This window comes from Rhinatrema bivittatum, chromosome 3, assembly GCF_901001135.1.
Source record: "Rhinatrema bivittatum chromosome 3, aRhiBiv1.1, whole genome shotgun sequence".
Taxonomy (NCBI): domain Eukaryota; kingdom Metazoa; phylum Chordata; class Amphibia; order Gymnophiona; family Rhinatrematidae; genus Rhinatrema; species Rhinatrema bivittatum.
In genome coordinates, this window is record NC_042617.1 from 432,592,939 (window position 1) to 432,617,342 (window position 24,404).

Sequence of the window (24,404 nt, forward strand, 5' to 3'; positions counted from 1 at the left end):
CTCTCACCAGTCCTCAAAAACTCTCCAAACCTGCATATAAGCCAAGCAAGTGGAGAACTTGTGAGCGCAGAGTAAAGTGGCAATCACCACAAAGGAATAACCACACTTTAACAGGTGAGCCCTCTCAAGTGCCAAACTGTAAGACAGAATAGAGTTGGATCCTCGGGAAGAACCAGCCCCTGCTGAAGCAGATCAATTTGCATTGGAAGACGAAGTGGGGTCTCCACCAGGAGTCATCAAAAATCCGCATAGCATGGGGGCCTGGGCCAGTCTGGCACCACCAGGAGTACTAGCACCCTGTGGCCTTTGATCTTGCGAATTATCCTGCCCAAAAAATGAGAAAAAGCATAAAGCAATGTGTCTTCCGGCTAGACCTGTACGAGAGCGTCTATTCCCAGGGACTACGGAACTCTCCTGCAATTGTAGAAGTGAGGAACCTATCCATTTTGAAGTTGTCAGCAGGTCTAGGATCAGAAGGCCCCAGCTGACAACACCCACTCTCCTGGGTCCAGACTCTCCCTGCTGAGAAAGTACACTGTTACGTTGTCTCTTCCTGCAACGTGAGATGTCGAGCTCATCTGCAGATGACCTTCCGCCCATTCCATCAGCTGGTCGAATTCCTGCGACACTTCCTGGCTCATGGTTCCCTCCATGGTGATTGATATAGACCACCGTCGTCACATTCTCCAACATCATGCGAACCACTTGATTCTGCAGTCTGTGGCTGAACTGCAAGCATGCTAGCCATATCACCCAGGCCTCCATACAATTTATGTTCCAGCAGGACTCTTTGGCATTCCAGCACCCCTGGCCTGTTAACTCTAGACTGTGAGCCCCCACAACAGTGGAGACTCGCATCTGTCGTGAGTACCAACCAGGCTAGAGAGGACAATGGAATTCCCTTTCTCAGATGATCCTCCTGCAACTACCACTGGAGACGGGAGCAGATTTCCATCGGCAAGTGGAGCCGAACTGCATAATCCAACGAGATATCAGAGCGTGCTGAACAGGACGTATATGTGCCCTTTTCCACAGCACCTCTTGCAGGATAGCTGCCATCAAGCAGAGTACCTCTAGTTCGGACCACACAATCAGGCATATGGTGATCATCAACTGACCACATGACACATCAATCTCTGGATCCAAACTTCTGGTAGGAAAACTCGGTCCTCTCCCTTGTTGAACCAGATCCTCCAACGACCGAGATGGTTGAAGATTGCTCTTGGTCAGGTTCACCACTCAAGTGAGCTCCTGCAATATGGAGATCACCCCGTGTGTCACCAGGTGGCTCTATTCCTGAGACTTGGCTCGAATCAGCCAGTCGTCCAAATACGGGTGCACCAGGATTCCTTCTATTCGCAAGGCCGCCGCTACCACCACTATAATCTTGGAAAATGTTCTGGAAGCGGTAGCTAGATCAAAAGGCAGCACCCAAAACTGATAATGGCACCCCAACACCACAAAGCGTAGAAAGTGTTGGTGTTCCAGGTAAGCCTCTGGCAGATCCAAGGAGGTCAGAAATTCCCCCGACTACACCGCCATTATTACAGAGTGTAAGGTTTCCATTTGAAAATAAGTCACCTTCAAGTGACGGTTGACCCTCTTGAGATCCAAGATGGGATGAAAGAAGCCCTCTTTCTTGGGCACAACAAAATAAATGTAATATTGCCCCATACATTCTTGAGACGTGAGCACTGGAACCATAGCCCTCAATGTGAGGAGACTTTGAAGCGTGAACTCCACTGCCTGATTCTTCTGCGGGGAGTTGCAAGGAGACACAATGAATACATCCCAAGGAAAACTGCAAAATTCCCTTCGCGTATCACCTCCAGGACCCATTGGAACAATGTGATTTCGACCCACCTCCGATAAGAGAGAGAAAGAGAGAGAATGTCCTCCTATTTCCTGTTCTGGAAGGTGGGTCAGCAAACCTTCATTGGGAAGCTCGGGAAAGTCCATCATCCAAGCCCGCTCCTCTCTTGGGTTGCTGGGGACAAAAGGACAGAGACCTACCGAAAGGCCGAGTCCACTTAAAGGTCGTCTCTCTGTAGGGACAAAAATGCCTGGAAGCCTAGAAATGACTCCTCATACCAAAGGGGCACTGTAACTGTTTCTTATCCTCCAGCAACTGAGGCACTGGAGACTTGCCCCACTTACTAGCCAGTTTCTCCAACTCACTCCCAAACAACATCGAGCCTTTATAAGAGCATCTTGGTGAGATTGGCTTTGGAAGCTGTGTCAGCTGACCAATTTTACAACCTGAGTTTTGCGCCTGGCCGCTATAACCGAAGCCACTCCTCTGGCAGAGGTCCGAACCAAATCACAGCCTGCGTCTACTAAAAAGGTAGCAGCAGGCTCCACATAAAACACTCTGGAATTCCCTCCAGACTCATCAGCCTCCTGAGAGAGAAGCAGACAAGATCTCGTCACTAGGGCGCAACAGGAAGCAATCTGTAAATTCATTCCTACTGCCTCAAAAGCTTGCTTAAGAATAGCCTCAAGGGGCGTGTTAAGATGGCGGCGTGAACGGACGTGCTGGTTCCTGCTCCTCTTAACATTACCTCTTAGACCCGTTTGTTCGGGAGTTTCTTTTTACAAAATGCCGCATAAACGAAAGGGCAAGGTCCGCGTCTACCCAGCTGAACCAGGCCCTTGCACGGAGCAGAGTTTGATAACTCAATACGCCGTTCCAATACTACCTACAGCGGCGGGGTTAAGCCCCATTGACGGGGTAGGAGGAGGGAACCTACTTCTGTCCGGGGATGTTACACTGTCCCCGCCGGACCCCAGACCTCCTCCGATGGCTTCCTCACCGGGGACTTCGGGCGATGTTCAGGCAAGAGGCGGGACATCCGCTGAAGGTCCTGAATACGCTGGGACCGCCGTTGTATACCCGGAAGTGTCTGTGGCGTTAGGAAACCTGTTACCCCGAGAACACGCGAGCGGAGGACTGACTGGAAGCCCTGGGAACCTTGTAGTGGAAGAAGGGCAACATGGAGAGTTCCCTGGAACAACTAAAACGCAAATGGAGGATTTTACGAAACCGGAGGTGGTGACGATGGACTCGTTATGGGAATTCATGGCAGGTATGTCAAAACTCCTATGAGAACAAGCTAAACGTGTTGCAAATGTCGAAAAGAAATTGGATTTAATAAGAAAGGAAGATTGTACGACCATGCAACAACAATTACAAACGGTGACAGAAATAAAGCAAGAATTAAAGAGCGTTCAGGAAGCCACTGGTGGTCTTACTCGTGAAAATACCTCTTTATCATGTAGATTGGAAACAGTTGAAAATTATTTAAGGCATCTGAATATTAGAATTTTGAACTTTCCGAAGATAATGGGAGAAATTCCTTTATTAACATTGAGAAGATACTTGAAAGATGTCTTAAAGATTGAAGAAGAAAAGATTCCTGCCTTCAAAAAGATAAATTTTCTTGTACAGAGAATGGCTTCAACTCCTCAGAGAGGGGAAGCTAATTCTAATATTCCTGATTTGACTCATTATTTGGAAAATTCTGTATTGGAGGTGGTAGATAGAGCAGTATTGTTTATTTCATGTTATTCAGAGGCAGATTTTTCCCTAATAATGAAAGCATATTTTAAAAATCTGAATGCTCTGTTTCATGATCAGAAAGTGCGTCTGTTTCCAGATTTAGCTAGACCAACACAAATCAGACGTAAAGAATTCTTATCTCTGAAACCCGAAGTAATAGCAACAGGCGCAAAGTTTACACTTCGCTATCCATGTCGTTGTATTATAAAATGGTCTAACAACACCTTTATCTTTTTTATTCCTGAGCATCTAAAGCAGTTCTTGGAAGGAAGGAGACATAGTAATGCAAATGATAATACTGGGGTATAAAATGATATTGATGTATTGAGCCGATCCATCTACTTTGTTTTTGAATGAATATCTTATAATTCCTCTTAATATAGAATATACTCCCCCCACAATTTCTTATTATGATGTAATAGTAAGAAATAGGAATATAATGCATAAAATATGACTGTATTCCTAATATTTCAAGTTTTTTCTTTATTACTTAAAAATATTTCTTTTACTATTGCACCGAATATTTAACAAAGTTGGTTCTTTGTAATTATAATTGTAAAATTGCATAAATAAATAAATAAAAAAAAAAAAAAAAGAATAGCCTCAATCCTTTTATCATGTACATCCTTCAAAGCCGCTCCTCCCTCTAAAGTGATAGTCATCCACTTAGACACGGCATAACAGAGCATCCACTTTGGGAAAATGCAAACACTCTCTCACAGCTAGATCCAGGGGGTACAGGCCTTCCAATGTCCGATCCCCTTTAAAATAGTCTCTGGGGCATCCCATTCCAGATCAATCAATTCCTGGATGGCATCCATCACTGGCAAAAAACAAAATGGGATTCTTCCTCGGTTCTGACATAGCATCCAAACCAGGCACACCCAGCTGTTTCAAGGTCTGGGAAATCGAGGCTAGCAGTTCATCTCTATGAAAGAACTGCAACATGGTTTGATACGGTTCTAGTACTGGAGGAATTTCCCTGTCTTCCAGGGAATCTGGATCAACCTCATCATCAGTGCCATCAGGATTCCTGTCGGGAATACCTGCAGGGAGCTGCAGCGATCCCCGGCACTTAAGCATAGGACTGGAAGAGGGAGGAGCCCCCCAGCTGAGGGTCCGATTGGACAGAAATGGGGGAAGCAGAGGACTGCATCTGAAGAAAGACTTGTAAACCTTGAAAAACTTTCACCCAAGAAAAAGCAGCTGGGTCCAGACCAAGCCCAGAAGGAACTGGAGCTGGTCCCACAGAACCGTCCTCGCCAGCAGAGGAGGCAGTCAAGCAAGAACCAAGATCTGACGTCCCCCCCAGTCAAGGCCGTGATCAACCATCATCATAATGGGAAGATCCAGGCTTAGCAAAATCTGAGGAAGACAACTCTCCCTGAGCTTCTAAGGACTTATGCTCTGACACAGGTTAGAAGCCAAGTCAGCTGAGAAGCCCTAATATGATAGGTAACACAAATAGGAAGAAGCTTAGACGTCTTGCATACAGTCACCATCGCTGCGGTAAACGTGCGTTGGATCGGCTCGCTCTCAAAAATAAAATGCGCCCAAAAAATAGGTGCCTAGAAGAAAGCACGGCAAGGCACGCGGATAACCTATGCACCAAGTTAAGCACATAAAGAAGTTTGTGCGCATAAAAAACTTGCCCAAAAACCAAGTGCACAACGGTGCACAGAGCTGACACACTGCGCACACTGATGGCCTATAGAGGGCAGCAGAACACGCACAAGAGCATGAGAAAACAGTCGTGGCCTACCACGCGGTGTCCAAGAAAAAAGCCTGTGTGGGGCCTAGCCCACCAAGTTGCCCAGTTCCCCAATCCCAACGGGAGCGGAAACTAAAGTCGGCACGGCACGCCGAGAACAAAGTCCTGAAACCCCTTTGACTGTCTCTGATTCACATAAAACTTTTTTTTTTAAAACCTTACCTGAGCTCAGTGATTACCAGCTAAGTACAGAGACAGTCTCTGGTTGCGAGGGGAGGGACATCTGCCATCACTGCGCCTCCTACACCCGCTGCCTTTCAGCTGAACTAGCAGCTAAGTCCTCAACGGAAAACCCAGATACCGGACCAAGGCACACCTCTAAGGGACCAGGGAAATTGCCTCAGGAATTCTCAACTTGGGGAAGGACCGCTGGGTATCACCACAGGAGAGCAGGGCTTTCTTTTTCTGAATTTAGAATTTCAATTTTCTCCTTTCAAAAATCTCAAAGCAATCCCCATAGGGAGATGGAGAATACTGGCAGGCTGAGGTCACTGCAGGGTTATATATACTGTGACATCAGTTGACTCTGTCGCCATCTGCTGGCAGGGGAGCATAAACCCACTGGTCCTGAGTCCATCTGTCTACACACTAAGAAATGTCAATACATTGACCTGATGAAGGAAGCATAGCTCTTGAAAGCTAGTAACAAATATATTTAGTCCAATAAAAAGATATAAACTATAACTTGTTTTTTAATTGTTTATTTCCAAACTACACTATTTTACTGAAAAATTATTCACAAACAGTAATTAAAGTACATAAGAACTGAGTATGTGCAACTTGGAATGGATTTATCCATTATCTGCCAGGTATTTCCTACAAGGACTAACTGGTCACCCTGAATAAGGAGTGGTGTGCAACTATGAACTAAACTGAATTCAGGCCAAGCCACACAAAATGGAAACCAACACTACGTGATACCTCCTACAGTTTTTGTAAGTGAAGGTCAAGCTGCCCTGAGAAGAACACCTACAATAGCTGGATAAATTGAGCATTCTTTCTTAATAGGCTAGTACCGCTGAACACTGACTTGACTGAGCTTGTGTCTAATTAAGAGGTCTTGGATAATCAGATGGTTTCCAGCATGTTGTCATCCACCTGAAATCTATGTGAATGTCAGCTCTGCAAGAAAACAGCTTCTGAAGCCCACCAATCCTATGCCCAAGGGATTATGGTAATGTCCAATCAAAATATTGATTTTTGCATCCTATGGCAATTGCATTAAAAACATATAAGCTCAGAAGCTTCTAGCCTAGGCTTTTGACCTTTGCTTTCCTAACTAAAAAACTGTTTTAGAGATTTCCCTGCCTGTAAAATTTTGAATTTCCTACCTGCACTTTGCCGGCCAAATGCTGATGTTCCTGCTTCCCCACTTGTCTCAGACCTGTGGCAATGTCATCTGTACTCTGTTACCCTTGGACTGTGAAGTATCTTTAGGAACCTTCATTTTCAGTTTCAACCAATTTTCATATGTAAATTCCCAGATTTTTTCAAAAGTGAAAATCAATTTAAATAGATTTTTACCCTAATTTTGTGTGTCTTGAACAGTTGCAGACACTACTTTTCCAAACCTCCCAAAAGCCAGTCCAGGCAAAAGAGCCTGCGGTATTCAAGTCCCTCCTTCCTCCCCCACCCCCAGTGAAAATATACCTCAGACCTCCTCCAGACAGCAGCCTCATCACTGTGCACCGAGAGGAGCCTTGCAGGCTCATTTCTGATGACCTCATCTCTGTGCACCTGGGAAAGCACTGCTTAGGTGAATGCTTTCCCGGCACACTGAGATAAAGTCACACAGAACAGAGGTTGCATGGCTCCTCTTGGCTCCTGCAGGAGAGTTTAGCTGCCATTGGGGACAGGGTTGAGCTGCTAGTATAGCTCCAGGGAAGCTCTGGAACCGAAGCATTGGCAAGAGCATGGCTTCACAGTCACCCATCCAAACACAGATAGGAAGAAACCCCCCCCCAACCAGAAGAAGTTTCTGGCAGGATCCCTGTCTCTGCAATCTCAGAAGTGCAATATAGGACTTCACTACAAATCGCAGGAACATGAGCATGCTGCTGAAAATGGAAAGAAAAGGAGCCTGAAGTCACCAGATCAAGTCACAAATAATATTTGGGGGAGGGAAATTTTGTGAGTGGAAGAGAGGTTGGATTCTGTGAGGGGTGACAGAATAGGGGGCTTCTTGGAAGGGAAGGAGAATTTTGAAAAGAAGGGAGACAATGAATAGAATTGGAGTGGGAGAAAAGGGGAAAATGCTGGGGAGAGGGGTAAAGATATCAGGATCAACTGAAAAATAATTTTAGGGGAGGTTATATAGGTGTGTTGGGAGGGAATGGGACAGTGGATGTCCCCCACAATAAATTTTGATATTCTCCCAGCTGGTGCACAGAAAATACTTCTGCTCCGGAGGAGCATTAAATAGTAAAATAAAAAAAATTTGGGTAGTTAGGTAGGGGTTAGGGGTCGGGGTGGAGAGGAGAGGAGAAAGGGAAGAAGGTTAGGCAGGGGGGTAGGGAAATGCCCTCCCAGTCCGCTCCAATTAAGGAGGGAACTCGAAAAAAGGCCAATTGTGTCGCTGTGCATAATTTGAAAATCCCCCCCCCCCTCCTGCACACGTGAGTAGTGGTCCACCCGCACATGGATGGTAAAATCCAGCGCCCATCAGATTTTATAACATGCGCGCGCCGGCGCATGCATGTTATAAAATTGGCACGCAGTTTTGAAAATCTACCCCCAGGTGTACTGATCTACAGCACAATGTTTATGTTGATGACTCCTAGATCTACTTTGCTGCCCCAGAAATTTCACTAAGAATCTGGTCCCCAAATCTTAGTCTGCTTGTCTATCACCACAACCTGGATGTTCCACCACCATTTTAAACTTAACAAAGCCAACAAAGAAATTATCTTTACTCCCAACCACTCTCTCTCTCTGGATAACATTGCAATCATCCCAGACCCTTCAGCATAAAAACTTAGGCTGAACTTTCATTCCTCTCTCTCCTTCTGGGCACACCTCCAAAACACTGCTATAATATGTTTCCTTCTCTTTAACACTAAATTCTATCCCTACCTTTGTGAACACACTACCAAAACACTTCTCCACTGTCATCTATTGCAATCTGCCCCTACCAGGTATACCAATGGATCCATTACAGTCTATTAACAATTCAGTTACACAATTTTTCTTCCTCGGATCTCATCACAACCATATAAAACATCTTCCCATGCCACTACCTTGGTTCTTCATTCCATTCAACATACAGTTCAAGCTTCTCTTACTCACCTATAAGTACACTCACTCTGCAGCTCATCACTACTTCTCCTCAACTCCTACACTGCATCTCACAAACTCTCACTGCGATGCAATAATCTGTGTGTTAAAAAAAAACTTGTGTGAAATCCAATGCAGTTTCTTAATGCACAGATTCATTTTTTAACTCCTGATACAGTAAGATAATGATATACTAATGCATTTGGAGTTCAAATATGTGTTTAATGAGTTTAAAACATGTATTTAGCATGGGCTGAATGCACATTTTAATTTGGAAGAGGATGGGGTGTAAGGAAACCATCACCGGAACAGTCAAGCCAATGACAGCCCTGCAGCGCAGCACTGTATATGATGCAGAGCAAGCAAAAAAAAAAAAAAAATCTCTCAGGCCAGCCAGACAACTACTGAGTTATACGTGTTAAGTGGCAGCACCTAAGCTCTGCCATTTATGTGGCAAAGTCCATACTTATCTGGCAGTCCTCAGGAAAATTTCTCTTTTGCCTATCCATCTGTAGACAGCAATGCTAAAAAATTTTACACCACCTCTGATCAGGCATAAAGTTTCCAGAGTTAAAAAAAAATGTGTTCAGCCAGCGCATCTCTCTGCATAGAAAGGGCATACTTAATGCCCTCATTAGTATAAAATTTCCAAGCGAGGGCACTAAGGTGACTGCACATTATTGATGGCTCAATTTATGAGTGTAGAACTCCTAGTACTGGGGGAATTCTGTGCTACTGCGGAGCGCAGAATTTGCACAGAATTCCCCCCTGCACAGAATTTGGTAATTTTGCGCAGGGGGGGGGGGGAATGGCAGAGGAGACCCCTGCATGCCGCGAATGGAGTGTGTGCCTTTCACAGTGAAGATGAAGGCCTCCACGTGCCGCAGGACGCGCTCCACTTGCAGCCTAGATGAAGGCCCCGATGAGAGTAAATGTGTGTAAAGAGGAGTGAGTGGGTGGGTGGGTGAGTGTGAATGAAAGAGGGGGGATGCGAGAGAGTGACAGCAGGGGTGAGATAGAGAAAGAGCGACAGCAGGGGGGTGAGTTAGAGAGAGCAGGGAAGAGAGGTGCAAGCAAGAGCGCAGCAGCAGGGGGGAGGGAGAGAGACAGAGCACGAGCGAGCGCGGGGGGGGGAGGGGAGACAGAGCGCGAGCGAGCGCGGGGGGGGGGGGGGAGACAGAGCGCGAGCGAGCGCGGGGGGGGGGAGACAGAGCGCGAGCGAGCGCGGGGGGGGGAGACAGAGCGCGAGCGAGCGCGGGGGGAGACAGAGCGCGAGCGAGGCGCGGGGGGAGACAGAGCGCGAGCGAGCGCGGGGGGGAGACAGAGCGCGAGCGAGCGCGGGGGGGAGACAGAGCGCGAAGCGAGCGCAGGGGGGGAGACAGAGCGGCGAGCGAGCGCGGGGGGGGAGACAGAGCGCGAGCGAGCGCGAGGGGGGAGACAGAGCGCGAGCGAGCGCGGGGGGAGACAGAGCGCGAGCGAGCGCGGGGGGAGAACAGAGCGGCGAGCGAGCGCGGGGGGGAGACAGAGCGCGAGCGAGCGCGGGGGGGGACAGAGCGCGAGCGAGCGCGGGGGGGGGAGACAGAGGCGCGAGCGAGCGCGGGGGGGGGGAGACAGAGCTGCGACGAGCGCGGGGGGGGAGACAGAGCGCGAGCGAGCGCGGGGGGGGGAGAGACAGAGCGCGAGCGAGCGCGGGGGGGGAGAGACAGAGCGCGAGTGAGCGAGAGGGAGCCTATAGGAGGATATTGTGAAGGAGTGTGTATGTAAGAGAGATCCTGTGAGATGGGGTGCATGAGAGAGACACAGGTAGCCTGTGTAAGGGTGTATGCTTGAGAGAGAAAGGGAGCTTGTGTGGGTGTGTATGCAAGAGAGTGAGGGAGCCTGTATGAGGGTGTAGGTGCACTAGAAAGGAAGCATGTGTGAGAGAGAGCGAGAGAGAGGGGGACAGAGGGAGCTGTGTGAGGGGCAGTACTGAGAATGGGGTCAAACTCTAGGAGTGGCAATATAGAATGGAAGGGGTTGAGCCTAGAGGTGGAGGAGAGGGGGCCTGAGAGGGCAAACTGGCCAGGGGATTAAGTACAGTGAGTGGAAGGGACACTCTTACAGTGAATTTCAAGGAAATTCTGCTCAAAATATTTACAATTCTGCATCTTTATTAACTTTTTTCTGTATTAATTTAAAAAGTAATTAAAGACTGTCATGTAAATTGTGTTATTTTGACCAGTATAAAATATGCAGAATTTTAAGTTTTTGTGCACAGAATTCCCCCAGGAGTAAACTCCTTGCTGAATCAGCAGTAAGGTTTATGCTCACAAAATGAGCTTCAGAGCAGGTAAATCTGTGTGTTTAGCTGAACGCATCTTTGTACATCAGCCTGCTCATTGGGCAAGCTGCTCTTCTGTGCCTTTCTTTGTTTCCAATTCTCAGCTCCTAGCTTTCCATCTTGCGAATCATATGCCTGAAATAACATCTCCCAGTTTGTGCATTATGATCCCTTCTCTAGCTATATTAAAATCCTGACTAAAATCCTACTTTTTTTTTTTTTTAGGATTTTTAACAATTTAAGGGTGAGCAAATTTGTTTTGTTTTTACACAGGGTCACATTTGTGGCTATAGTCTGGAAAAGGAGCTGGGAGGGGGGACATCCCCCTCATAGCACTAGGGTCCAGTCAGGGAGCTAGGGGGGGGGGTGAACCCCTCAGCGCTTTAATCAGGTTATTGCCCTTAAAAAGGATAACATATTCCCAGGCTATTTAATTACAGAAGACACTAATCCCTAGATTAATCAAAATGCTATAAATTTCGCATGAATAATGCCCGTGATAAAAAAAGGGGCATGGTTAATGTAATTTTACAGATCACCAACACATGCTGAGAAAGAGAGAGAGACACATACACTCTATAAGGCTCTCATATTAAACCATCTATTTATACCACTATAGAAGGGTCATCTAGTAACTCAAGGTGAGGTTTTGGTGGTGGTCTAGGGGTTTGGGGGTCAGTTTTACAAGCACAGTTAGACATACAAACAGCACAGTACATATTAGTGAAGATTTGATGTGATTTGGAATTAGGAAAGATACACAAAGATGAGATTTCTACAAGGCCTCTCTCCCTAGCTTGATGCACTCTCTACCTGGGTGCTATCGAGCTAGGGCTTAACGCCAGGAAAAAAAGGTGCATTTATCCGGCGTAAAACATGCGATAACATGGGTTATACTATCACATGCAACATTAAACATACCTCATTTTCATATCCCCTGCCCAAACTCCTCCCCTTTGACTAAATTGTCAGAATTTGCATACGCATCGTGTGATGAAAGAATAAGGCATGCATGCGGGTGTTAACACCCTAATGCACTTTGATGAATGACCCTGTAAGTTTTTGCAATGTATGTTGTACTCAGCAGAACTGTAGCAGTATTAATGATGCATTGTAAAGTGCATCGAGTGCAAGTTTAATCATAGAAAAGCGTAACCCCATAAAAAAAGAATTAAATTAGTTAATTCTATGGAGCACTGTGCATCTATTGCAGTGGTACAGAAATAATAAGTAATAGTAGTAGTGTTAGCAATTAACCCTAGTCCAAGTTGTTTATGTAATTATGGTTACATACCTGTGGGTTTTCTATTGCATATCAACTCCAGCTATGTAAGAAAGCTCTCAAAACCTGGCTTTTTATCCAGGCCTTCCCAGAATGCATTGATTTAACTGTGTAAGCTATGGGAGGCTAAAGAACCATTGTTATGTTATATTTTTATATTAATTGTTATCATTCTGCATTTATGCTTAATATTATTATATTTTTGTAAAGCTAAGAAAAGGATGATGAGGACTACATACTAGTCACCAGTGGAGGTATATATTTGTTTTCCCAAGCTCTATAGTGTATTGGGCAACATAGCAGGACAGCTCAATCTTAACCCTTATAACTATCTTCAATCCCCAAAGTCCTTTAAACACAAGAGTGGGTACTACAAGGAACCATCTCATCACAATACAAAGCTTCCTAATCACAAATCTGTATAGTTTACAATCTACCCCTCTCCCCAGTCCCTAGCCCATCAGACAAAATTCTCTCCTATTCTCAGACCCCAATTTCTTCCCTTCTCTCAAAATTCCTAAAATCTCAGGATGATTAACAATTTTAGGTTTCCCTTCTACTTCCAGTCTCTGCATTTTATTTTGTGCTTTGACAAAACCTCAGATCAAATTTCACTACACACTACAGTTACTAACATTTTTCAAAAAGTGAAATAAATCTGTCCTTACACTGCTCTCAGCTGTCATTAGAAGTCCTTTTGTTCTAAAACAATTCATTAAATTCTTGTGCAATGGATCACCAGAGCTTTGAATCATATTTTTAATTAACTCACTTTGTTTTATTATGGCAAGAAAACCAGAGACAGTATAAATACAATTCATTTTCGCTTAACAGACAAGGTTTAAACAGCTAGGCATGAAAGTTTGTCTTGCCTAACTTTGTTCCCCTGACTCAATCACGCCACCCAATATTACACGTATGGTGTTATGCTAACTTACAACTGCATTGGATTCTTTAGAAGCTGTGTCCAAGTTTAATATGCATCTGCATACTGTAAACAAAAAAGTGCCAAACCGAAATAAAAAACAAAACTAAACTAAAAACTTTAAATAAAGTCAATGCATCAACTGATTAGAGAAGTTCTGTAAATGCATTTTGATGCAACCTAAGTATTATACCATATCCCGCCACTTCCTGTATGGTTCCCCAAATCCTTTACTTCTGCACTACTTTAAGGATCCTGGCAAAACGATTATCCAGTTTGTAAAGGAAGCCCGTCAAGTACGGAAAATAGAAAATAAAATGAAAGTTATATACTAAGCAACTTAATAAACACATCAAAACTCCAAGTCCCCAGTGCATCAACGGTTATGTTTTTCGCATCCAAAAATATAAGCAAGGAAGAAAAAGCTTTATGTAGCGGTAAGCGAGTCCTCCAAACCCTTTCCACAGCCAAGGCCAAGCTGTCTTACTCGTTTTAATTCTTATTGCGATTATGATTCTACAAATAAAAAATTGTGTTTGCATTTTTTTTAAATCAAAGTCACACTATGTAGGTGGCATGCGATCAGCACAAAGGTTCAGCAAAAGGAGTGGATCGTTTTAAACAAGATTGTAAAGATGCATGCAAATTCCTCCTCCAAACTATGTAGCCACTCAACTGCCATATGTAAGACAGTACCCAAGATATGAAGTACTAAATGACTGACTTAGAACACTTTCGAAAACAAACCAGAAACAACATAAAACTTGGGCACACTTTGGCGGCATCTCGTTATCCCGCTATGCGTTCGAATAAGATACATATTTGCCTCTGGAAACAAATGTTATATACTTCCAGCTCAGAAGGAAAAGTTGTTGTTACTAGGCGAGACGGGGGGATAGGGCTGCCCCAAGGAGATCGGCTCAAAATGTAAAGCAGTAGCAACTACAGTCCAGCCTCAGGAGCTTCGGATGAGTAAAACTGAAGCCTGCGCCCGGCCCAGAGCCCCTTCTCCCGGCAAGGAAACAAAGAGCAACGAGATCGGCCAAGGACAGAACAAGGGACACGTGTGCAGCCACCGACCACAGGCGCCCCCGAAGGACCCGTGCACCGTCACCCCCCAGCGACCCTCACTTACAGGATGGTGGTCTGCGGGGATACAGCGGGTACGCTCTCCAGCATCAGATGCATGCATCTCACCGTGGTGCGGAAGCAAAGGCAACGGCTCGGGCAGGCACTCCCTGGCCGCGGCAGGGCAGCGAAAAGCCAAGAACCAAACAGCAGCAATGCACAAAACGAACGCCGACTGCCCAGAGCCATAGTGAGAATTGAACAGGGAGCTAGACGGGCACTGAAACCAACGGAGCGAAGAACCGAGCGCCTACCCGGCGCCAGCCACTAACCCGCCCCCTCCGCGCGCCCGCGCCGCGCACGGACCTGCCCCCCTCCCCCGCGCTCCCGCGTCCAGCCCAGACCCGCCCCTTCCGCGCTCCCTCGTCGAGCACGGACCCGCCCCCTCCGCGTTCTCGCGCTGAGCTCTCCGTGCGCGCTCTTGTGCAGATACTAAGCTACTGACTTGAATCCATCTCCGCGCTCCAGTGTGCAGCACTGACCCGCCCCCTCTCCGCGCTCGCACCGGCCCCTAGCCCTCCCCCTCCGTCCTCTCACACCGGCTTGGGACCCAGCCCTCCGCGCGCCCAAGCAAGCATGTGACCTTCGCTTTCCAGTTTTTGACGCAAGTCAGCGCGTTCCTGCCGAAGAGATTAATAAATACTTTCACGTAAACCGATAGTAATTGCTTTGCCTCCTCCGCGCTTACGAGCTGGTAACGGTCCTATGTGCTTCAACCACTGCAGCGGAGGCCATTGTATGGCCTGGATATGCCTTCCTTGTCTATATCGTAAAGGCAAGCTTTGTAGCTTCAGTTCTGCTTATCGATGAAGGAATTTATGCCGAAGAAAAAGTAAAACACGTTTCATGTTCACCAACATTGTTTATTGGGAAAAATTAGGTAAAGGGTCTTATTTAGCTGAGAGCAGAATAAACTTCCCAAAGCTAGAAATGAAACTTGCCAAAGTTTGCTGTAACAACCCCCAGGGTGGGCAAGATCAGTTTTGTCTGCGCACAGGTAGGACAGGAATCCCCTTATTTACATCTTCTGAGAAGAGATGGTTTTAGTCCTGGGGGAATTCTGCGCAGAATCCCCCCCCCCCCCACGCAGAATTGCCATTTTTGCAGAATTTGGTAATTCTGCGCAAAATATGGCAGAGGAGACCCTAGCATGCCGTGAACAGAGCACGCAAAGATGAAGGCCCTGGTGTGCAAGGCACATTCATCTTTCCGCTTGCAGCGAAGATGAAATCTCCAGTGTGCTGTTCACGGTGAAAATAAAGGTCCCCAGCGCCATTCGCGGCAAAAATGAAGGCCCCCCGGTGCCACGGGATGTGTGCTGTTCGCCCTGAAAACTGTGCCACAAACGGAGTGTGCACAGTTCGCTGCGAAGATGAAGGTCCTGGTGAGAGTGAATGTGTGTGTGTGAGAGAGGGAAGGCTGAGAGAGAGCATGGGAGGTGAGTGGGGGGGGGGGGGGGGGAATATGCTTGAGTGTGGGTGCCAGAGAGAGGAAACCTATATGAGGAGATTGTGAATGAGTGTGTATGTGTGTGAGAGATCGAGTGCTCGTGTGTATGAAAAAGGGATCGTGTGTATGTGAGGGTGCTAGCCTGTGTGAAGGGATTGTGTATGTGTGAGAGCCTGTGTGAAGGAGTGCATGAGAGAGAGACATAGGTAGCCTGTGTGAGGATGTATGCATGAGAGAAAGGGAGCTTGTGAGGGTGTGTATGCAAGTGAGAGGGACCCTATGTGAGGAGATGTGTGTGTGCGAGAGAGTGAGGGAGCCTGTATGAGGGTGTGTATGTGTACTAGAGAGAGGGAGCATGTGTGTGAGAGGGTGGTACAGAGGGTGCCTGTGTGAGGGGCAGTACTGAGAACAGGGTCAAACTCTGGGACTGGCGATAGAGTGGAAGGGGTTGAGCTTAGAGGTGGAGGGGAGAGATACTGGCAGGTGGAGGAGTTGGGGCCTGAGAGGGCAAAGTGGCCAGGGGATTAAGGACAGTGAGTGGAAGGGACACTCTTACAGTGAATTTCTAGGGAAATTGTGCTCAAAATATTTAAAATTCTTCATCTGTAAGTAATACATTTTTTTCTGTATTAATTTAAAATGTAATTACTTAAAGACTGTCATGACCAATATAAAGTTTGCAGAATTTTAATTTTTTTGCGCTGAATTCCACCAGGAGTACGGTGATGGACACAGGAATGAGGAGTTTGGGAGCAGAAAAAGTCTAGCCTAGGGTTGCCTCCCTGATCATAAGAAATTGCCATATTGGGTCAGACCAAGGGTCCATCAATCCCAGCATCCTGTTTCCAACAGTGGCCAATCCAGACTACATGTACCTGGCAAGTACCCAAAAACTAAGTATATCCCAAGCAACTGATGCTAGTAAAAGTGGTGGCTATTTTCTAAGTCAACTTGATTAATAGCAGGTAATGGACTTCTCCTCCAAGAACTTATTGAAACTGCAGTAACCACATCCCCTGGCAACAAATTCCAGAGTTTAATTGTGCGTTGAGTGAAAAATAATTTTCTCCGATTAGTTTAAAATGTGCTACATGCTAACTTCATGGAGTGCCCCCTAGTCCTTCTATTTTCCGTCGATAAGCAGGGCATTTAGCCATGCATGCTGGGTGATGTCATCCGTCATGTCACCAAGGCGGAACTTACTCATAGCTTGAAGAGCTTTGAAGTGTGCATGACCTCAGGTTCCCGCGCTCCTCAAGCTTCCCTTCAGTTTTAGTTTTCCATGGTACTAAACGGACATGTGGGTACTCTCTCCCTGACAGAAAAATTAAAATCTTTAAAAAATTTGAAGAAAAGAAGAAAGAAGATGCCGAAGAGCCCATGATTTAAGTATTGCTCCTGCGGCAAGATCATGTCGGTGACCGATGAGCATAATTACTGTTATTTATGCCTCGGTCCCGACCATGATCAGGCTGCATGCAGGGACTGTGGGAGGATGTCCCCGCGAGCAAGGAGACAGAGGGCTGAGAAAATGGAGAGGCTGAGGCACTCCTATGCCCCCTCTCCAGCGGATAAAAGATCGACCAAGTCTTCACCGGGCTTACAAAAGCCTCGGTCCGAGACTCCTCGACGCGCGCACTCGGCTATGGAAGGCCGTGCGTCGAAGACTGCGTCAGTGACCACACATCATGCGTTGAGTGCCGCGCCGGATATGACGCGCCGTTAAAATCTGCGTCCCTTCCGGTTCCAGGACATCATACGACGCAATCAACGCATGCGTCGGCAATACCGAAAGCATTGATAACCACGACGCATCCAAAAAATCTATGACGCATCTCGAACACCTATGAAGCAAGTGCCTCATAAGCATAAAAGCCTTCTCATCATCAACTGAGGAAGACAACTGATACATCTAAACTGCAGGACAAGCCACGTAAATCGGTTTCTAAAACAAAACATCTTCCTCACCTCCGGTATCAAAATCTGCTCTGAGGCACATTACACCTTCGCCAGGGGGTAACCATTCCCCTTCATCAGTGTTGTCTGATATCATTGTAGACGATCAAGCAGGGGGCTGGGAGTCATCTCCAGACATAGTATCTCTTCCTACAAAGCCTCATAAGGGACCAAAGTCACCTCATTTACCACTGCCAAATACACCGGTCAAAAGATCCAAAAAGTCTACCAAAAAACCGGACCAACCTCTACGCCCGACAGCGCAGGAAACAATGTCTCAGATCACCACTCTCTTACACTCCTTTATGCAAGGCTTACCACAAGAATCTAATCCTTTACCATTAGATTCACGAAGTCCTGCATCACCACAATGCTCTCCCTCTCCACCTCGGGATGTACCATCTCCATGACACTCTAAGTCCCCTGAATCTTCTGTACACACGATCTCCCCGGATCTTTCTCCATTGTCAACTCTGGGAAGTTCAACCGGTATTCCATCTAACCCTCCACAAGATCTTCCCCAGCCCACTTCACCGCCGGAAGATCTCACTTATGCTAAGTTCCTGGAGAAGTTAGGCTTAGCACTTAATATCGAAACTAAGAAACTTCCAGACCCAAGATCTGAGGTAATGGGACTTCTGCAAATATTAGATGTTCCAGCTGAGCCTACTGCTCTACCCCCACATAAAACTTTGGAAGGTCTCATGGACAAAGCTTGGGATACTCTACACCTTCTTCCACCAATATCGAAAAAGTTGGACTTGAAGTACAGGATGCAGAAAACCTCATACTATTCAAATGTACAGATTCCTCACAATTCATAGTAGTAGAATCGGCAATGAAAAGTGCGAAAAAGAACAGGCTATATTCTAACATGCCCCCTGGCAAAGACAACAAGCTTTTGGATGACTTTGCAAAAAAGGTCTATCTGAATTCCATGCTAAATTCTCGTATTAACCATCATCAATTTTATATTATTCAGTATTTGTTTAATTGTACACAGCAGTTGCAACCCCTATTATCCACCACACAGTGTGACACTCGGCTACCTCAGTCATTTCTAGACCTCCAAGAAGGATTGCGTTATTTGTTGCACACATCATATGAAGCCTTTGATACATCTGCAAAGTCATCAGCAATCTCCTTATCAGCTCATTGTCTGGCATGGCTATGAGCCAGCAGTATCAGAGACGACGTACATGATAGACTTGCGAACTTACCATGCAGGCCAGACAATCTTTTTGGGGAAAAGCTTAGAGAGACTGTTTCTTTAATTAAGGAACAGAACATTACAGTCCAGTCTTTAGCAATACCTCTGGACACGCCTTCCACTTCTCAACGTTACTTCAACCAGTATAAAAGGGGTTATTACTATCGCAGATCATACCGCTACTATCAACCCTACCAGTCCAATTATAGGCAACAATCTTTCCAGCCACAACGGCCTACGTCTCAGCCACAAAGCCAGAGACCACGGCAGAGAAGACCACAGAAGCCGCACCTCCAAAACAATCTTTTTAGATCAGAATGCCACAGCAATAGCTCAGGTGGGGGGGGGGGGGGGGGGAGACTGTCTTTCTTTTATTCCCAATGGGCCAATATCAGTGGGTATTAAGCATCATTTCACAAGGATACTGTCTACGTTTCAGTTCCTTCCCAGTACTTCCGCATCTGATCGCTTCCAAAACACCCCAAATGCAAATCCCATCTCTCAAGAAGGAAGTGTCACTCCCCCTTCAACAGAGAGTGATCCAGCTGGTGCCTCCCTCGCAAAGGGAAAATAAATTCTATTCCCAATACTTCCTCATTCCCAAGAAGTCAGGAGGCCTATGCCCCATCTTAGATCTCTGAGCACTAAACAAACATCTAGTAAAAGAAAGATTCAAAATGACTTCTCTCAAGACGGTTCTCCCTTTTCTGCAACCAAACAACTGGATGTGCTCACTGGATCTGAACGATGCTTACACTCACATTCCCATTCACAAGAATTTTTGGCGTTACCTCTGTTTCCAGGTGGCGAATCACCACTACCAATACAAGGTACTCCCTTTTGGTCTCATCGGCCCTGTGGGTTTTCACCAAATGTCTAGCTGTTGTTGTGGCACACCTCCGCAAACAAGGGATAACCATATTCCCTTACTTGGATGACTGGCTCATTGTGTCTTCCAATGCTCAACTCCTATTGCAGCAGGTGGAAAGCACTCTTCTTTGCCTCGAGAACTTGGGTTGGATAGTCAATTACGAGAAATCAAAATTCCATCCCTCCCAGACAATTCAATTCATAGGAGCAGTTATTCAAACCACTTTCCAGAGCCTTTCTACCTCTGGACCGAACCAAAACTTTGCAAAACCTTTCTTGTGCACTTCTACGTCTCAAGATAGTCCCAGCACGACATATAATGGTGCTCTTGGGCCATATGGCTGCAGCAATACATGTTGTCCAACATACTCGACTCCACATCCGACGTCTCCAATGGGGTCTAAAATATCAATGAAACCAACTGACACAACCGATGTCTCACAAGGTTCAAGTAACAAATTTCATGAAGAAAGACATTAAATGGTGGCTTCGTCCCTCAGTATTGACCGAAGGGAACCCATTCCACCAGCCCCCTCATCAGCTAATACTCACAACGGATGCATCCACGAACGGATGGGGTGCCCATCTCTTACATTTAGAGATGCAGGGACTTTGGTCAAAAACCGAGAAAAGTCTCCAAATAAATCTGTTGGAACTCAGAGTAATACGAAACTCTCTAAGAGTATTCCAGTCATGGGTACAAGGCAAATCAGTTATGATCCACACCGACAACTTTTATATAAACAAGCAAGGGGGATCCGGTTCATTGCCTCTTTGCAAGGAAGCAGTTCGAATATGGGAATGGGTAGAACACAACACGATCTTTCTTCAAGCATACTACCTTCCAGGGCTTGCGAACACATGAGCGGACAGGCTCAGCCACCTTTTCCACCCACACGAATGGTCACTAAATCAAACGGAAGCGAACAAGATCATTGCACAATGGGGTACGCTAGAGATAGACCTCTGCGTCGGAAGAGAATCGCAAAGTGAACAAATTTTGCTCTCTTCTTCCCAGTATACTCAGAATGTCCCAGGATGCTTTCCTGATTCTGTGGAGCAATGGCCTTCTGTACACTTTTCCTCCCATACCACTAATTTCACGCACAATCCAAAAATGTATTGCGGATGGAGCAGATCTAATACCAGTAGCTCCAGCATGACCGAGAGAATCATGGTATACTTATCTTCTTCGACTCTTGATCTGTCCTCCAATACCATTACCAACAGTCCCCTTTCTCCTTTCACAAGACAAGGGAACTCTGATTCACCCCATGCAATCCTCCCTCCCATGCAATCTCCCTCCCTTGACGGCATGGAGATTGAACGGCACATACTAAATTCTCTGCAACTTCCACTGCACATAACGGACGTTCTCATAACATCTCGAAAAACTTCCACCAGGAGAAATTATGTCTTCAAATGGAAAAGGTACTCAACATGGTGCTCCCGTCAAGGACTTGACCCCCTTTCTTGTCCGGCAGCATCGCTTTTAACTTATCTACACAGTTTATCTCTTTCAGGTCTAGCAGTAACGTCCATAAGAGTACACCTTAGTGCAATTGCAGCTTATCATAATAGAGATAAGGATGGCTCCATCTCTTCCCATCCTTTGATTTCCAAATTCATGAGGGGATTACTTCATCTTCACCCGCCTTTTCGAAAACCAGTAGTTCCATGGGATATTAATATTGTTCTAGAAGCGTTGATGAATCCTCCTTTTGAGCCCATTCCAACCTCTTCACTAAAATTCTTAACCTGGAAGGTTCTTTTCCTTGTCGCCATCACTTCTGCAAGAATAAGTGAACTTCAAGCATTAGTAATCAATGCTCCATATCTTCAATTTCATCATGATAAAGTGCTATTGCGGACTCACCCTTCTTTTCTACCAAAAATAGTGTCTGCTTTTCACATAAATGAAATAATATCTCTACCGGTTTTTTGCCCAAAACCACATACTGATAAACGGCAGAGACATCTTCATACGTTAGATTGTAAAAGAGCTTTGGCTTATTACAAGAATAGAACTGACTCAGTCAGACATACCTCTCAATTATTCATCTCTTTCAACCCAAATAATCTGGGTCAACCTGTCTCAAAGCGAACACTGTCTAACTGGCTTAACCGCCTGTATACACTACTGCTATTCTACAAAGGACGTACCTCTCGCAGGTCCAGTAAAGGCTCATCAAATTAGAGCAACTGCAGCTTCCATTGCACATATCCAGGGTGTGCCAATCCAGAACATTTGCAGAGCAGCAACCTGGTCATCCATTCATAATTTACATCGCACTAATGCCTCGATCAGCAGTCTGCATCAGATTCCTCATTGGGATCTGCAATTCTAAAGACTATGTCAAAGCTTTAATAATGGCTGTCCACCTTCCATAGGTTGCAAAAAAAAAAAAACTGCAACCTTTGAGCTTGGGACTCCCAGCATGCATGGCTAAAAGCCCTGCTTATCAACGGAAAAAAAGCAAGTTTGCTTACCGTAAACGGTGTTTTCTGTAGATAGAAGGGAATTTAGCCATGCATTCCCACCCACCTCCCTGGACAGCCAATAATCTAAACAACGTCTACACCAGCACTCAGCTTGGAAAACTAACTGAAGGGAAGCTTGAGGAGCGCAGGAGCCCGAGGTCATGTGCACTTCAAAGCTCTTCGAGCTATGAGAGTAAGCTCCGCCTTCATGACATGTGGGTCAGGGCCTCAGCAACCTGTTAGTATTGTGGACCCTTGTGTTGGTGTGAGGTTCACACAACCTACAGGGAAGACCCTGTAGGTCCTCACCGCCTGTTGGCAGAACAAACAGTGCAGAGACTGAACTGGAGTGTTGCCTGTACCAAACCCTTTGAGCTTTTGTATTCTGGGAGCCAGCAGGTCTTAGGTGGCAGTCTCTGGGACGCAGGCAGAAGAGTAGATCCAGAGACAGGCTGAGGTCGGAGGCAGGTGGCAGGCAAGAATAACAAGAGTCCAGGCTATGGTTTATGGCAGGCAGCAGGCAGGGATAACGAGAATAATCCATCCAAGGATAGGAATGTGGTGACTAGGTAAGGCCGGAGGGATGAAGGCAAGGCTGAGGAGACAAAGGCAATGCTGGATTGGAACAGGACCCGATGCTAGAGCTGCAACATACACTACCTTGATAGTCGTCCTGTTGCTGCGACACTTCTGTATTGCACGGCCGGGTTTTAAATACCCAGGCGTGTGATGTCATTAGAGGGCGCCAAGGAGGTCTGTTCCTGCCACAGGGCCTTCATACTTTGGCACGCACCGCGTGCATGCTTAAAGGAAGGTCCCGGCAGTGAAGACAGCGGCATTCCTAGCCGCATGGAGCAGCGGCATTGGGTGAATTAGCCAGCTCATGGGAGCAGCCCATGAGCTGGCAAATGTAACAGTCAGTTTCAAGAAGTCAAATCCCATACATGCTCAGAGAATCAAATTCATCATGGCATGGGTTGACACACTACAAGAGAGAGCGTTTCTACTGTCAGAATGAGTGAACAGCATGACATCATTCATTCACAAGCTACTGACCTCTCAGGGCTCGACAGCCAGAGCTGTTCTCATTGTATTAGGTCACATGGCAGTGGCTGTTTACATAAGGTCTGTGCTGTCAATGGTCTCAGCTAACTCAACCATTGTCAACCATAGTAAAGTTTTCTGGGGCTTTGAAGCAGGAGTTACGCTAATGGGTGAAACTCCACTCGCTTCAGGATGGAGCTCCACTGTGTGCTGTTCCCCATTGAGTAATGTTAGTGACAGAGGCCTCCACAGAAGGATGGTGCACTCAAACAGGATCCTTCTAAACCCAGGTCATCTGGTCTCTCAAGGAAAGCCTCTTTCAGATTAATCTCCTGGAAATAAGGGTGTTTTTTTTTGGAGAAGAACATCTTGAATCAAATATACAACCAAGTTGCCAAGGGTCATGGCCTCTCTGCCAAGAAGTATTGAAAATTTGGGACAACTAAGCTATCGTACAGGCTACCTATCTTCCTGGAATCTCCAACATGTGAATTGCCTCAGCAGAGTATTCTATCCACATAGAAACATATAGAAACATAGAAACATAGAAATGACGGCAGAAGAAGACCAAATGGCCCATCCAGTCTGCCCAGCAAGCTTCACACATTTTTTCTCATACTTATCTGTTTCTCTTAGCTCTTGGTTCTATTTCCCTTCCACCCCCAGCTTTAATGTAGAGAGCAGTGATGGAGCTGCATCCAAGTGAAATATCTAGCTTGATTAGTTAGGGGTAGTAGCCGCCGCAATAAGCAAGCTACACCCATGCTTATTTGTTTTACCCAGCCTATGTTATACAGCCCTTAGTGGTCTCTATGATAATCAGCAGCCGACATGGTATTTAACTTATGGGGTCTACCATCAGTCAACCTATTTCCTTAGAATAGAACAGAAAGTTATATCAATTTTGCTCATTTCTACTCAGCGAGCTCAGGCTAGCTCAGAACGCTTTCTTCCTTGATTGGGAATCAAGCCTCATGTATGCTTTTCCACCAATACCACAAATTGCCAGAACAATACAAAAGCTGCTGCAAGATCTCGCTCACTTGATATTCATAGTGCCAGAGTGGCCCAGACAAATGTGGTTTGCATATCTTTCTACAAACTGCAAGTTGTAGAAACTTCTATAAACTGCAAGT

At 46.0% G+C, this 24,404-nt stretch overlaps 1 protein-coding gene across 3 annotated transcripts in view; it reads right to left on the bottom strand.

The window, feature by feature from the left end:
- The window catches only part of PXDN (peroxidasin), a 275,495-nt gene extending 260,955 nt beyond the window's left edge, over window positions 1–14,540 (bottom strand). For all 3 annotated transcript variants that reach the window (XM_029595788.1, XM_029595787.1, XM_029595789.1), the window contains exon 1: window positions 14,266–14,540. In XM_029595788.1, the coding sequence (XP_029451648.1) occupies window positions 14,266–14,447 (182 nt within the window). In that variant the 5' untranslated portion in view covers window positions 14,448–14,540. The remainder of the gene's footprint in view (window positions 1–14,265) is intronic.
- Window positions 14,541–24,404: the final 9,864 nt, after the last annotated feature.